Source organism: Sorex fumeus, unplaced genomic scaffold (assembly GCF_029834395.1).
Source record: "Sorex fumeus unplaced genomic scaffold, SorFum_2.1 ptg000081l, whole genome shotgun sequence".
In the NCBI taxonomy this organism is placed as follows: Eukaryota; Metazoa; Chordata; class Mammalia; order Eulipotyphla; family Soricidae; genus Sorex; species Sorex fumeus.
Window position 1 is genome coordinate 18,324,696 of NW_026606138.1, and position 16,784 is coordinate 18,341,479.

Here is a 16,784-nt window from a genome sequence, read left to right on the forward strand (position 1 = left end):
AGCACACATACAAATGGTGAACAAAACCCCTAAAGCTTAGCAGCCGACCCAAACGCGGACATCACTGCAGGCAGCCAACACGGGTTGGATTGCCGGCCTCCCACACCGTCCCCAAACACCACCAAGAGTCATTCCTGAGTGCAGAGCTAGGGGTAAGTCTGAGCACTGCCAGGGGTGGCCCAAACAAAACAGATCAACAACAAAAACTCAGGTGTTCTAACACTCCCACTCCAAAGCACAGTAGACTTTAGTGTTGAGTCAGAGAATGCAGGGGTTATGGTACATGCCTGACACATGACTGCCAACTTCGCCCCCTGGCACCACAAGGGTCTCAAGCATTGCCATGTGCATCCCAAGAGAGGCCACTGGAGTGGCCTGGGATATCCCTGCCACCACAGCGCCAAGCCTCATCGAACTGCTAAGACTCACCACCAGGAGGTGCCCTGGGGCAGTGCTCAGGAGACCCGGGGCCAGGGAGATAGTACAGTGGGTAAGGTGCTTGCTTTGCATTCAGCTGACCCGGGGTTCTATCCCCAGCACCCCATACTGTCCACTGAGCACTGCCAGGAGTGATCCTAAGTGCAAAGCCAGGAGTAAGTCCTGAGCACTGCCTGGCACAAGCCCCCAAATAAAATTCAAAACCGCTTTAGGATAAAAATTTAGATTCCCCAAAGGCAGGTGTATAAATTCAGGCTGAAGTAACCAATCCTGTGTCTGAAAAACTTGGAGCCACATGAAGTAACAATCAGAAGACATGCCGCTCCGTCGAGGAGAAGAGGGGGGTGCAGACCCACCCTTGAAAGGTCCACTGAAGGCTCCTATGCTGCCCGAGTCCCTGAGCTGCTTGTGCCCATGTAGCCGAGCAAATGCGGTGCCCGCAGCTCTCCTTGAGATGGGGACTTTTGTGCTTTCCGTTCTAATGTTGGGATGTGTGTAGGGGCTCTCTCTGTCTTTGGAGAAGCCCACGGTCTCTCCTGAAATGTTACTCTCTCTCCGCTCGTCCTCTTCCTAAAGGTCACCAAATAAAATGTTTTTTTTTTACTTCAAATAAATAAACAAAAGGTCCACAGAAGATAAAACATTTACCACTCATAACAGCGTCAGTGATTCTAAAAACCAGACAGCTCTGCACACCACTTAGTCCAGAAGTGGAACATCATATTACTCTTGCTAGAGTCCAGAATGACAGTTTCAAAAAAAGTAATAATAATCAAAACCTGGTGCTAAGATGTCAGGGCGACCCCTGCCCGGGCAGCCCCTGGACACCGCGGGTGGGGCGTAGAACATTGGTTTTGTTTTTTTGGTTGAAATAAAATAAAGAGAAGGGTCCAGAGCGACCGCACAGCGGTTAGGAAGTTTGCCTTGCACACGGCCCACCCAGGTTCGATCCCCAGCATGCCATAGGGTCCCCCAAGCAACGCCAGGCTTAATTCCTGAGTGCAGAGCCAGGAGTAAGCCCTGAGCATCTCTCGATGTGACCCAAAAAGCAAAATAAATAAATAAAAGAAACAAAATGACTAAAGATAAAATTGGTCTTCGTCCGGCTTAACAGTCTCACCTTCAGGGGCTGGAGATAGTACAGGGATTAAGGCATTTGCCTGCGGGCGGGATATGCTTCATATGCTTCAGCCCCTGCAGCCCCCCAAAGAACGCTGATGATTAAGACTCCGTTTGGACCAGGGAGAGGCGCCAAGCTTCGGAAGCTTCTGGAGCGTGGGAGCTGACTCCCACCACAGCTGCCCGGTGAGGCTTTGCTAGCATCGCTCACCAGCCCACTGCACTGCTGCTCGCTCAAAATTTCAAGATTGACTTAAATTTGTTTTTTCTTTTTAAAAATGTTATTTTCTTTTGAAATTTTTTTAATCCTAATGAAATACACAGAGTTGATCATGATTGGATTTCAGTCATATCATGTTCCAACACCTGTCCCTTCACCAGTGTACATTGCTCACCACCAATGTTCCCAGTCTCCCTACTCCCCCAGGCAGGGAAGGCACCTCTCTCTACTCCCTCCTTTCTGCAGTGCTCTCTCTCCACTCCCTCTCTCCCTCTTTTCTCTCTCCGCCTCTCTCTGACACATGCCTTTTGGTTTACAATACAGGGGGACCTTATGGGGTGCCGGGATTCGACCCCGAGTCTTCTGCACGCCAAGCAAGTGCCCTGTCTGCTGTAGTGTCTCTGGCTCCCAGACGCTTCTTTTAAAGAATCAAGAACTTGGGGGCAGAGAGGCAGCACAGGGGTCTGCGCCACATGGTCCCCAAGCACTGCTGCAGCTGGGATGGCCCCCGCGACTCACCCGCCCAGACTACAGCAGGGGCTGCAGGCAGGCCCCAGCCCAGAGGGCCCAGGTCACCAAGGTCTCTGTGACCCCCATGCAGAAGCAGAAGCGCCCCCAGCTCTGACCCCAGGGCCCCATGCCCCCTCATCTCCCACCGTCCCGCTAGGGGTGCCGGGGGTGCCCCACCGAGCCAGGGCACAGGCCGCCGAGACTCAGCGCTCCCCGGGGGCTGTATAGACCCCCCAGACCCCCAGCAGAGCCGGGGCACAGCGCTTCCTCTGCTCCCTTGGAGGGACCCTCCCGGGAAGCTGGGGGCGGGGGGGACGAGGGCGCCCTGGCGTCATCTCCCCTGCACTGCCAGCTGGCCTTGCGAGGGCATGTTCCCCGCCCCCCACCCCGGCTCCTGGGAACGGTCTCAGGGGGTCCTCGGGTTCCCCTGGCCATCGCCGGGTCCTGCCCAGTGAGTGATTGACCTGCAGCCCCAGCAGGCCCGTGAGCGGCTCGCGCCGCCCTCTGCTGGCCGCCGTGCGAACTGCACAGGTGCCGGGCCCTGCCTGGCGCTGGGGTCCCGCCCACCCGCACCCAGCAGCGCCTCGCTCAGGCCCGCGTCCCGGGGGTTCCCTGCCCGCCCCTCGGGGGCCGGCCCGTGGCTGCGGAGCCGCAGGAGGGGGCACTGCCGGCGCAGCAGTCCCTGGGGGGCCTCCGGCCGGATGCCCGAGCTCCGTGGCGCCAGGTTGGTTGGCGGGGGCCGGAGCAGGGTCGCCGGCTCCTGGCGGGCGACCCCCGTCGCCCGTCTCCCCGCGCGGGGCGGACCCCAGCCCCCGGCGCCCAGCGAGGCGCACCCCGAGGCCACGTGACCGACTTTCCTCGGGGCGGGGGCAGCGGCGGGCGGGCCGCGGGGAACGCAGGGCGCGCGAGTCCTGGGGCGCGGGCGCGGACCCCCTCGGGGGTCTGAGTCCTGAGGCGTCTGTCCGCGGGCCCGGGCGGCGGCCAAGGCTTCCGGCCCCTCGGGCGGGGTGGGGCGGGCGGGCAGGGGCCCCTGGAGTGTGGCACAGGGTCCGGGTCTGGCGGCAGCGTCGGGCTCAGTCTTCGGACTCCACATCTCCCTCCTTGGGGGCGCCCGGCTCTGCGCGGTCTAGGAGATGGGGGTCAGCGGCGACCCAGGCGGCCCGCACTTGCCGGCAGGGGGCTGTCCCCGCTGCAGCGCCCCCGCCCCAGACTCACCACGCACCCACTCGCCTGCTAGGGGGCGCCCTCCACTCCAGGTGGGAAAACCCCCAGCCAACTGAGCCTCCTAGGGCCCGCTGGCCAAGGACTGCTGGTCACAGGCCCTGAGGGTCCTCATGGCCCCTGGGGCCTCGACTTCCCTTCCTGTACCAGAAATCAACCCAGAGAGAGGCCAGTGCACAACTGCCCTAAAACCCAGGCTCAACGGCTCCCAGGACTATTGCGGGGGGAGGGGCCCAGGCTTTGATGCTTACACAAGTTTAGTGAAATTTTACTGACTGTGAGGGAGAAAAAGTTTGCCTGTGTGTACATGCCAGAACCAGCGTATCATTGTGTCCATTTGAATTTAAAGAAACAAGTTCATACCTTTGCGAGATGGAGAACAGAAAGAAAAAAAAAAGAACTTGTTGCAGCCCCACCCCACCCCCCAAAAAAGAATTCTTTTAAACACCTAATCCCAGGAAGAAGTGCTATTTCTTGAATAAATTATTACCAAGCAATGACAACAATTAAAACACACAGAAAAGGACGTGTGGTGGGTAGCACAAGGTGGGGACGGACGTTCAGTCAAGACTGGGCAATGCCACAGCCTGGAAAGGACATGAGAGGGGACAGAAGTGTGGCTCGTGGGATGCATATTTGGAGAGAGACAGAGGTGCGTGTGAAGTGGGGGATCTCATTAAAGTCTGGGGTCCAGGACAGCTGTGGATGTTCGTGTCCTACTCAGTGGTTCAAATCTGTGTGCCTTGGGGATGGAGGGAATGTGCACTCCTGGGAGAAGCTGGGAGGGCCACTGGGTATTCCCTCCAACCCACCTTGCGGCACTGGGTCATGCATGTTTAGATCACATGCTCTGGGCCATAGCACCAGTGATGCGGGCAGGTGACACATTGAATGAGGCATAACTTACAGCAACAAGCCGAGTCTCTCTGGTCCCCGGGTGAGTGGGTGAACGAAGAGCATGTTCCGAGTGTCAGATGCCTCCCAAAACTGACAGGAGGAATCGGAGACTGAGGCCCACGTTAGAAATGGCAGAATGTATGTCTGGTTAGTGAGACCCAAGATATCCGCACACACATTACAGAATTCTCATGGGTTTACGGCAAACGGGAATTCTCACAGAGATGAAAAGAGAAGTGTGTATTTCTCTCAGCGCCTGGCTCACACTTACACTCCAGATCATTAAATAGAAAGCAAAGAATCTGAGACTAACAGAGATCTCCTGAATTCAACACCCAAGGGCTGGAAATACACCGGAAAGGGTGGACTTCTGTGCAGTTAAGCTATTACATGAGCAACACCTCGCTAGGGAATAGGATCTTGTTTAGGTGGAAATAAGAGCGTTTTAGTGGAAAGGAAATCTCTGATGCGACCCTGTGGGTCAGGAATCTTGACTTTCCTATGGCATGTGTTTGGGGCTGGGCTGGGGTCTACGCTTCACAGACAGGAGAGCTGGGTTGGTCCCCAGCACTGCATGGTCTCTGGAGGCAGGAATGACTGAAGAGCACTGTGTCCCCAAAACAAAACAAAACAAACTTATTTGGTAACTGATCCCACCATAAGATTATTTTAAGAGTTCCTTGCTCCAAATCTAACACATACTTAGAAAATCTGGTTTTAAATGTTTATTCAAAGTGAAGGGGTTTAAGGAGGATGAGCAGAGTCTCCTGCCCCCGCGCCTGGCTGTCCTCGCCGGGACCCCTTGGAGGGGAGCAGGTTGAGTTTCCCTCCCCACCCCGACCAGGGCTCCGGCAGCCGAAGACCTCCACAACCAGCCACCACCATGCTGAGACCACTCTCCACAGGCATGAAGGTACTGGCAGAGGAACAAAGGCATGCGTGTCCTGGGGCTGAGATCTCCAAGCCTGCTCGGATTGGGGCTGAGCATCCTCCACTCAGATCCTCCATATTCCAGTAGGCAGGGGTTACACCCACCAACTGCCCCCCTTGTGCCCTGTAATCCCATCAACGGCCAAGACCCAGAGACTATAAAACCCAGCTCCCGGAAGCATCTTATTATCTCATTCTTTCTTTGGACAAACTGGCAGGCTACCGAATGTAACCTGCCCACACGGCAGAGTCTGGCAAACTCCCCGTGGCTTACCCAATATGCCAAATACCAGTAACAATGATGAGGCTCGTTCTACTAACGCGGAAAGAGCCTTGAATATGGCACTTTTTAAAAAATTCTCAGGGCTAGGACAAAGGAGACATTACTGGGGCCTGTTCGAGGCAATCGACGAACAACAGGATGGTTGTGATCGTGATCGTGAGCAGATTCCAATTTTTGGGGGGGAGGAGGGGGTCATACCGAGAGATCTCAGAGGATCCTCCTGGTTGTGCACTCAGGAATTACTCCTGGCATTGCTTGGGGGACCATATGGGATGCCAAGGATCGAACCCAATTTGGCCGTGTGCAAGGCAAACGCTCTCCACGCTGGAATGTCGCTCCAGTCCCACATTCCCATTCTTTGGTCAGGACTATCCAACTAGCCTGAGCCATCAGCTCTGAGGCAGGAGGGGAGGGCAGATTCCTTGGCGTGTTCCTGACACAAGCCTGGAACATTGCATAATCACCTGGCAGCCTTTCCTCGAGTGGGCACGTGTGGCGACCCCTACATGGACACGGCCAAACAGACCCCGGCAGCTGCTCCTGCTGACCAGTCCTCACGGCGAATTCCTTTGGTCTCTTCTCAGCTCTGACTTCTACCGTGCAATCCACAAGTGGCTGGAGGACATCGGGCCTCTTTACCGATGCCCGAGTCACAAATACATGGGCCCCTTTAAAGCCACACGCTTTAGATTTGGTGTCATGAGCAACAGCAGAGGGAGGAGAGCCGGAAGGGAGGTGTCCAGGGCCAGAAACCTTTCCCAAGGGATCACACTATCCAGATTCTTTCCTTACGACTTTCATAAGAAATAAATCTCAGTCATGATGCAAATGCCTTAAAGTGTTACTGGGCAGCCTTTCAAAATGCAAAAAACAAGAACCACATATTAGAAACTAAAAAAAATATGAAATTTATTATAACGTGGATAGAGTTTCTTTAGTCTTTCCATCAAAGACACACAGATAGAGCAAAGGAAGCAGGAGTGGGAGGAAAAAGAGAGGGTGAGGTGAGCACGACAGCGCGTGAGCGCAGAGACAGCCAGACATCAGCACCCACAGTGAGCTCAGGACCGCGGAGGCTGCCTCCCGGACCCGCAGAGTTCCTGACCAAAGCCCGAGCCTGACATTCTGGTTCTGGTATCTGTCCTTGGCCGTCAGGGAAGTGGGGTACGCCGAACAGGACCACCCCGCTCCCGTCTGCTCTGGGCTTTAGCAGTGGTCGGAGCAGGGCAGGACTGGCCCTGCCTTCCTCAGCTGGACCTGTTTTATTTTATTTATTTATTTATTTATTTTTTAAATTTTATTTATTTATTTTTATTGAATCACCATGAGAAACTTACAATCTTTCATGTTTGGGCTACAATCACACAATGATCAAACACCCATCTTTCCACCAGTGCACATTCCCCACCACCAATCTCCCAGGTATACCGCCCCCCTTCTACACCCACCCCTTGCCTCCATGGCAGACAATATTCCCCATACTCTCTCTCTACTTTTGGACATTATGGTTTGCAATACAGACACTGAGAGGTCATCATGTTTGGTCCATTATCTACTTTCATCACAAATCTCCCATCCCGACAGATCTGGACCTGTTTTCAACCTGTCTGAAAACCTAACTTGGAGACAAGCTCCCGAAAGAAACGCTGACTTTCACCTTTGGCACACATCGCGTGCAGCTAAGCTGGAGATAACTACAGTCTGGGGAAAACCCGCAGCATACCCAGGGGCTGGGTGAGTGTAGGCGACGTCCTCTCTCAGAGGCAGCAGTTCTGCGCCTCCATGTGGGAGCCCAGGATGGAGAGAGCCTTCGCCATCAGGACTGCATGCCAACAAGGCCCTTGGGGGCAGGCAGCGGTTTCTGCATGAACCCAGGGAAACTGGACCTAAACCCTTCTAGGCTTTCAACCTGAGAGCAGAGCAAATTCCTTTTAGCACTTTATGTACCATCACACTCAGACCTACATCTGAATCCTTTACAATCTCTACCTGCCGATGAAGATCCTGAGATTAGCTACAATTGAGTTGTCTTCAGATTTCTGAATCAGACACAGCTTGCCATGATTAACGAGAAGAAACAGTTCAATATTTGTTTTAAAATTTTTTAATAGTTTTAAATTTTTTTACTCCCACAAAAAAAAAATAAAGTCATCATTTGTTCCTTAGATTCACTGAAAGTTTTTTTCCTTCGGGGTGGATGGGTGCACACCTGGCCATGCTCAGGGTTTACCATGGCTCTGGGCTCAGGGTACCACATGGGGTGCCAAGGATTGAACCCAGCTCAGCTGTGTACAAGACAAGATAGTACCAGTTCTACGACTTCCCCAGCCCCTGAAAGAATGACTTTCCATGGATGGCTGCATAAACATTCCTGGGACATAGGGGGAGAAGGGGAACAGAGGTGATGAGACAGCAGAGGGAAATGGACAAGTGGTTAAATGGGTCTTTTATTTTTTAAAATTTATTTATGTATTTATTTTTGCCGGGGGTCACGCCCGGCGATGCACAGGGTTACTCCTGGCTCTGCACTCAGGAATTACTCCTGGTGTTGCTCAGGAGACCATATGGGATGCTGGGAATCGAACCCGGGTCGGCCGCGTGCAAGGCCCTACCCTGCTGTGCTACTGCTCCAGCACTAAGTTGTATGCCAAGACGAGTGTTTTAAAAAACAAAACCAAAATGAAACAAAAAACTGCTTCCCGTTCTGACGGATGGTTCCTCCTCAAGCCAGGGGCGCCAGCCTTGATTCTGGGGGGCTGTGCGTTGTGGGGAGCGCGGGGGAGGATGGGACTCTGGTGTCTGTGTGCCCCCAACTTGGGAGTTGTCTCCTGCAAATAGCACCAGGGATGAACCGACCATTTGGGACCAGCTGTGGGGGGCTGGGAGGATGAGCAGATGGAAGGACCTGAGATGGGTGGCAACCGTGGACGCGCAGCAGACCCCGACAATTGCCACTCAAGAGTACAGAGGAGGGGGTCTCCCCGCAACCAGAACTGACGGTGGGGGTGGGGTGGGGGAGCGCTCTGTCACAGGGAATTACAGCACATTAGATTTCATGGGAAACGCATTTCCCTTCCTTGTGTCCTCCATCTTCGGCAGCCTGGCAGTGGGCTGGCCTTGGGGATACTCCTGGCTCCTTGCTGGGGGCTGGGTGGAGGGAGGGAACTCTGCCTCCTGCAAAGCCTGTGCTCCCTGTGGCCCAAGACTTCAGAGCAAAGCTCAGATATGCTTAGGCCCGTCTGCCTTTTTCTTTTCTTTTGTTTTGGGGCCACACCTCGTGATGTGAGGGGCTTCCTCCTGGCGATGCGCTCAAGGATCACTCCAGGCGGGGGAGGGTCCACCTGGGATGCTGGGGATCAGGGATCGACCCTGGGTTGGCCTCAAACAAGGCAAGTTCCCTGCCCGCTGTGCTATCCTGCACTTCCCCTATTTGTCCTTTTCATTCTGACTTTCGTTTGCATTTCTGCAGGAAGTTCAAATTCTGGGCCTATCTGCCCCACCTCAGTTCAAGATTTTTTCCATCCTGTTGAAGTATGTCTTTTTCTCCTGATACTCTGGTTGAAGTTTTTGTTCTCCTTAGTCATAACAGTACATGCAGAAAACGAATCTGTAACAAGATAGTTCTTTTTTGTGGCACATTTGGCGGTGTTCGGGGCTTACCCCTGGCTCTGTGCTCAGAGAACACTCCTGGCGGTGCTCGGGGGACCATACAGAGTGCAGGAATTAAGCAGCACATGGGCTCCTTTGTTCAAGGTGGCCTTTATAGGGTTTCTCCAACCTGCCCCCACGTAGGGCTTCTTCCCAGGTAAAAGTCCGTTGCTAAGGAGGTTACCAGGGAGGTCCAAAAAGAGGAATTTCATGGGGAGGAGGCCTTTATCCTCAGGGTCTGCGGATGGTCTTATCGGGCCTTTGCTTTCTGTATCCACAAGGTGGCTCATTCCTAGAATTCTTCTTCCATGAAACTTTGTTTCATTGCAAAGGGCCTTTCCCCATCTACCTGCCTACATCACAACCATTATTGCCATACTGGTCCCTACTCTATCCTAAGCATCCTCTGTCCCCTACACGTGTGTTTTTTTCCAATCATTGACAAGGCCTCCTGGCCTAAATTTTTCTAGCCTTGGATATCAATCTCATGTGTGTGTGTGTGTGTGTGTGTGTGTGTGTGTGTGTATTATGGGCTGGAGCCATAGCACAGCGGGTAGGGCGTTTGCCTTGCACGCAGCCAACATGGCCGACCCGAGTTCGATTCCTCCGCCCCTCTCGGAGAGCCTGGCAAGCTACCGAGAGTATCTCGCCCGCAAGGCAAAGCCTGGCAAGCTACCCTTGACATATTCAATATGCCAAACACAGTAACAACAAGTCTCACGATGGAGACGTTACTGGACCCGCTCAAGCAAATCAATGAACAACGGGAGGACTGTGACCATATATATCATATTCCACAATATGGGTGCTTACTTATATTTGTGAAGGGACTTGGGAATCATATCCAGCAGTGCTGAGGCTCCTCTGGGCTCTGCTCAGGCATCACTCCTAGAGGGGATACTGGGGACCCTATGAAGTGCCAGGGAAAAGAATCTGGGTTTGCTGCTTGCTAGGCATCAGCCTTGCCCCAGGGCTCTCTCTCCAATCTACAGTTTACTTACTTACAACGTAGTATTACAGAATACTCACAGTACGATGTAATAATATTTGGATATCCTGCAAAGTAACCATGATTCATGTATAGACCGTTTGAATTCCCTACCATAGATTCTAAGGTCAAGGACTGCTATTGGGTATTATGAAGGCTGACAGTAACAGTCCTACTCAAGTTCTTTTTCCAGAAATCTCAACGTGAGGACATGTGCTTCAAACGTACAGGAGTTGGTGCTTATAAGCATATTTGGTTCTGTTCATTTTGGGTTAATAATATAGCAATGTCCAGTTCTTTCCCAGACTTTATGGATTGATGGTGTTTGTACTGCTTGGTGTCCCTTCATTTTTGTCTTGTGAAGAATCACTGAAGGCATTCATTTTAAGGTTGACTAGGAAGCTTTGCAATAATGCAAGAAAGGTTTTGTTTGTTTTGGGGTTTTTTTTTTTTTGCTTTTAAACCTCACCCAGTGGTTTTCTTTTCATTTTTTATAATTTTATTGATTGAATCACCATGAGAGCAGTTACAAAACTTTCGCGTTTAAGTCTTGGTCATAAAATGAAACACCCGTACTTTCATCAGGTCCCATTCTCCACCACCAAAAACCCCAGTATAGACCCATCCCACACCCTCCCCCTACCTGTAGAGGAGATAATTTCCATATTACTCTCTCTGCTTTGATTACATTCAATATATTGACACCGGACCCACCATTATTATTTGGTGCTCAGATCTGCTGTAAAGGCAACAGTAGACAATTTGTTTTCTACTCCTGGTTATGAATAACATATGACATCGCGTGGCTGCTGTAGTGGCTGCGCGATTTTGAAATTCCACAATTTTAACCATTAAATCTGGAGGAATTTCTTGCCAAAACCTGCTGGGTTCCAAGATGAAATCAGCAGCCAGAGAGGCCGTTTGTGGGTGACGACTTGGGGTCTCGTTGGGGAGGAAAGGGCCAGCTCCACCCACATCCCGTGAGGCCCTACGTGTCTCGTCACTGTGAGCCCAAACCTGACTGTCCAGTGGCCTCTGGAGGATGGCGGCCAGCGGGCTGCCAGGGGGAACGGGCCAAGGCACGAAATCTATTCCCACCTGGGGTGGCCCAGTGCCTGTAACTTACTTCAGGGACTGGACACATTTCTGCCCAAAGCTGTTGGGTTTCGAGATTTGTTTCTGAGTCTCTGGGATCATGGCCGTTAAGCAGTTCAATCAGGAACCAGAGAGGCCATGCCTCCAATTATATAGCTGGACTGGAGGTGGTTTGTGTCTGTGTCTCCCACATACCTAACTTTTGCCTGTTTACTTTCTTGGTAAACTCTGCCCCACGTTTTTGGGGTCTGGCCCAAGGCACAGCAGCAAATAGGGGGTACCTGGAAGTCTGAAGGCGCCATCAGACTGCTGATGCACTCACCTCACAGGTACAGAGAGACCTGCTCGTGGCACCATACCCCCAACCCAGTGCTTCTTACGGTTTACTCCTGCCTCTGCACTTAGCGATTGCTCCTGCCGGGGCACAGATGACTGGATGGGATTCCTGCGATTCAACCCAGATCAGCCACATGCAAGATAAGAAACCTACTCACTGTACTACCTCTTTATCCCAAGATAAACACTTTTAAGAAAATGGCATACAGGCACAGAGCAATAGTTCAGCTGGTAGGGCATGTGCTTTGGCCAATCTGGCTTCAATCCCTGACGTTTCGTATCGTCTGCCCAAGCACTGTCAGGAGTGATTCCTGAGTGCAGAGCCATGAATAAGCACTAAGACATCACCAGGTGTGGCACAAACATAAAGAAACTAAAAGAAATTGGTGTATCAGAATTCCATTGTAGAAACTCTTTGACTTCTTTGACTCTATAGTTCTTGATTGCTAGCCAAAAATCTTTTATAAATAAACCGGAGAATAATCAGTTATCACTGGCAAAAAGGAAATAATTTTATTCAAGTAGATAAAGAACATTGTTTGCTCAAATTTTAATACTGCTTTACATAGTTTGTGAAAAAATTTCAATCGTGTTTATTACTCAAAATGTCAATGGATTACGATCTTTCACTGGTGAGACACTTGATAATCTCCAGAGGAAAATACATCAAAAGCATATATATAATTATAGAAGTTCTTATAATCCATGTAGCCCTGATGGTACATTATTTATCACGTTTTACAGAACTAGAAAACATTCAAATGAACATAAAGAGATTCAGACTGGATGATAAACTTCTGATGGTTCAGGTCCTTCATTTAATTTTTTCTGATAAGAAAATCCAAAATTATTAATGTTGAATTTCTCATCATACATTCATCTAAAACCACAGTGGAAAAAAATAAACTTTGTAAAGACAGTAAATTGGTTGTTTTAGGTGTTTCACAAGTAGCTTGCTATCTAATCCAGGAACTGCTGGAGATTTCTGCAGAGTTCAGAGAATGAGGTGGCTGGGCCGAAGTTTTTGTTGTCGTAATTGTTGAGGTCATCCCCGTTCCCTTTGAGAGCCGCCTCGGACATCATCTCCACTTTCATGTTGAGGTCCTGATTCTTTCTTTGGAGGTCCACAATCACGGAATTCAGGAAATCAATCTGTGTTCAAGGAGAGCGTGAGACGGTGAGCCATCTGCGGGAGCCATGGGAGCCCGCCACAGAGGAGGCTGGGCCCCGCTTCCAGTCCCTGCCCCAGGGTTGGAGGCAGCCAGAGCTCCCCTTTCCCTTCCTGAGCGCAAGCTCCCGGGTGCCCAGGGAAGACCCCAGGAAGAGATGCTGGTACCCCTCGGTTCTTCTCAGAGCAGGGAGTCAAGAGGGGTCTTCCCTCTCCTACAAAGACAAACTCACTTCTTTCAAATGAATGGGGCGGGGGGAAATCCCACTTTACAAAAGCAAGCATGACTGTAGGCACAAACATTCATGTTTCACTTGAAAACTGGCAGGCGCGTTGGGTCTGAGTGATAGCACAGCGGGAAAGGTGCTTGCCTCGCACGCAGCCAACCCAGGTTTGATTCCTGGCATCCTATAGGGGCCGCCGGAGAGCAGCCAGGAGTGATTAATGAGTTCAGAGCCAGGAGGAAGCCTGGAGTATCGCCAGGTGTGGCCCCCAAAGAAAGTGTAAATAAAACCAGAAAAACAGACTGATTCTTTTTCTCCCTCAGGGCAAGTTCTGATGGCCAGTCTCTGAGAGTGCCCAGGCCATCCCACACTAGAGCCAAGAAACGCAGATCTCTCTTCCTCCAGCTGAAAACAAAACAAAACAAAACAAAACAAAACAAAACATGGAAATGTTCAGTTCCCAACAAACCCATACAGGGTCCACCTGCACAGCCCACATGCAAAGTTCACTTCAGCCCACAAGTGCCCTCCAGGACCACCGGCTGTTAAGTACAGAAGTGCAGGAAGTGAGGGTGTGCGGGAACTCCTCAGGGCACTGGGACCCAGATGGTCCCCTTCCTTGGAGAGGATTCAAACGATAAAGCGCTGCAGACCCGGGTGGGATGGAAGGGGGGTTGGGGAAGGAGAGACATCAAGGAGGCCCCAAGGCTGACTCCTGCTGCAGGCCAGACCCGAGCCTGGTGATGGTAGGTGCAGGCACCGGACTGCAGCCAAGTGTGCAAACCCCGGAGGACCCCACCCAGCTGTCTCCCTTGACAGGAGCAAGAAGCAGGAAGGCAGCCCAGAGGACCAGACTCCCCCAGCTCTGGGACTAGAGCATGCGCAAAGAGGCTGGAAAAGCCACATGCTGGTGGGCGTTTCCATTTGCGACTGAACCTTCCTGGCAGGGAAGAAGCCCTCCAAAGTGGTGTTCGACTCTGGCAAAGTGAAGATTTGCCAATGTGATAGGAGCCCGAAGCCCAGGTTCTGGGAGAGCAGCAAGAGGAAGGGCATTGGAGGGCTCTGGCAAGGACATGACCCCTTGACTGAAGGGATGTGTCCTTGTCCAAGGGGCCTCTCACTCCTTAAGCATCATCTCTTGTGCTGGGAGCGTGTGGGGGTGGGGTTCCGGCAGCATGTGCGCGGCCCCTGGTTCTCACGGGCGCCAGGGGAGCACAGCCCCTTCTTCCTCAGCTTCCCTCTTTTTGGCTTCTGTTATTTTAATGAATCAATTAATTTGGGGAGGGGGTTTTTGGGTCACAATCCGGCGTTGCTCAGGAGTGACTCCAGGCTCTGCACCCAGGAAGTACTCCTGGCGGTGCTTCGGGGACCATATGGGATGCCGGGGATGGAACCTGGGTTGGCCATGTGCAAGGCCAACACCCTACCTGCTATGCTATTGCTCCGGCATCATTCTCGGATATTTTAAATGGTAGATATTCCCCGACTCTTTTGAAGCATACACGCATATATACATATATACATGTCTGTGTATGTATACATGCTTATCTAGAACCTTTGTGGGTAGTCAGTTTGGTTTGTTTGGGGCCACACCCGGTGGGGTAGGGAATAAACCCTAGCTCTGTGCTCAGGGATCACTCCTGGCTAGGGTGGAACAGCTCAGGCTGTCAGCCGTCACTTGAGCCCGGGAAAGTGGGGCTGTGAGTTCAGAGGGCACTGGCTCACCTACAACTGCACTCAGGAATTACTCCTGGCGGTGCTCAGGGGACCATATGGGATGCCGGGGATTGAACCTGGGAATTCGGTGTGTAAGTCAAACGCCCTCCCCGCTGTGCTATCACTATGGCCCAGGATATGGTTTCTCTCAAGGCTGAGGCCGGGCCTACACAGCCCTGGTCACTACCATCACCCACCTTACTCTGCATCATCGCATTGGTGTTCCTGGTGTCCTCCAGGGAGACCAGGGCCTGCAGGGACGCCTCCCGCTCGGCCAGCAGCTCAGTCTGCTGCGCCTCCAGCAGCGCCTGGTCTTTCAGCAGCCAGTGCAGCTGCCGCTGGAGCTTCGTGGCCTTCTGGCCCAGCAGCTCCTTCTCAGAGCCAAGGCTCTTCAGCTGCTCATGCAGGGCCGACTCCACACGGGCGGCCTCCTCCTTCTCAGCCGTGAGCTCCTCGATCTCTTGCACCAGCGACTTCTGATCCCGAGCCAGCTCCTCGGAGGAGCACTGCAGCTTCTGGATGATGTTGTCCTTGTCCTTGGCCAGGGATAGGTTGTCCAGAACCAGCTTCTTGACATGCTCCTCCAGCTGGCCCCTCTCCTCCAGGCCCTTGTTACACTCGGCCACCAGGCTGCTCTTGCTCATCTGCAGCTCCTCCACCAGGGCCTGCAGCCCCAGCTTGGCGACCTGCAGTGCGTCCTTCTCCGCGCCCACCCTCTGGAGCTCCTCCTGCACCGCCCTGCCCTCTTCCAGCACTTTCTCTTTCTCCGCCTCGAGGGCTTCTCGGTCCAGCCGCTCCTGCTGGCAGAGCTTCTCCGCGGCCCACCTGGCCTCGATGACCTTCTCCTTATCCATGCGAATCGCTTGGTTCAACAGCCAGAGCTTCCTCTGCTCTTCCCGCAGCGAAGAGTTTTTGGCCTCCGCTTCTCTGAGTTTCAATTGAAACCACCCTCTCTCGGACTTCAGACAGAGCTTCTCCTTCGCCAGCAATTCATTCTCTGACCTCAGGGCCCTGCGATCCTCTGACATCAGCTCCATCTCTTCTTTGGCCGAGCTTAATAAGCAAGTTAAGGACTGCAGAAACAAAAAGCGGGGAAGAATGGAAACAAGAATGAGATCAAGCAGGCACAAGCAAGCCAAGCACTTCATGTGGCCTAAATACCAGAAATGAAAATGGCAGAGTAGTCTTACCTGCACACGCGTGTATACGCGCACGCGCACACACTCACACACACACACACACACACAGACTCAGGATGGAGAGGCTCAGACACAGTTAGCTTCTTAGCGTCAACATAACTACCTGCCTATTTTGTGGATGGGGGCCCCACACCTGCTGGTGTTCGGGTCTCGCTCAGGGTTCTGTGTTCAGGGATCACTGCTGGCAGGGCCGGAGGACGGGATGCTGGGGATCAACCCCAAGTTGGCCGAGTACAAGGCAGCACCCTACCCATTCTACTATCAGCCGAGTTGATTTTTGAAATGCCGTCTGAAATGATTCCTGACAGCTCCCCGGAAGGTGTAAGTACAGTTGGATCTTGACATTGGGGCATAAGATTTTTTCCCCCCACTTCAATTCTTCTGTTATAAAATCCATCACTCTGTCCTATAAGGGATGCATTCAAAAACTAGTTTTCAATACAATTCAAAGAACTACAAAAAGTATTTTGTTTTGGAACTTTGTGCAGGAGGGGAAGGGAAAAGCAACCACTGCTTGTCAAACGATTTTCACAGGGACAAACAGAGGCAGGAAATGGACTTAGTCCCAAAAGTTATACACTTTATAGAAAATCCGGACGAATCCACCAAGCTTTGGAGACTGAAGCCAACAGTTTTTGCTTGCCAAACACAGTAACAAGTCTCAAAATGGAGACATTAGTGGGCCCGCTCGAGCCAATCGATGAGCAATGGGAGGGCAGTGTTTGCAGTCATTTGGGAGGGGCCCAGGGGCTCCAGGAGGACTGGCCGCACACGGGTCAGGGTCTCCCTCAC

General features: G+C 52.3%; 1 protein-coding gene across 1 annotated transcript in view; it reads right to left on the reverse strand.

Annotated features, from left to right (window-relative positions):
- Nucleotides 1-29: 29 nt before the first annotated feature.
- The window catches only part of LOC130038913 (CAP-Gly domain-containing linker protein 1-like), a 29,841-nt gene continuing 13,086 nt past the window's right edge, over nucleotides 30-16,784 (reverse strand). Inside the window, 2 exon segments of the mRNA XM_056130707.1 lie at nucleotides 30-64; nucleotides 2,861-3,047. Of these exon segments, the coding sequence (XP_055986682.1) occupies nucleotides 30-64; nucleotides 2,861-3,047 (222 nt within the window).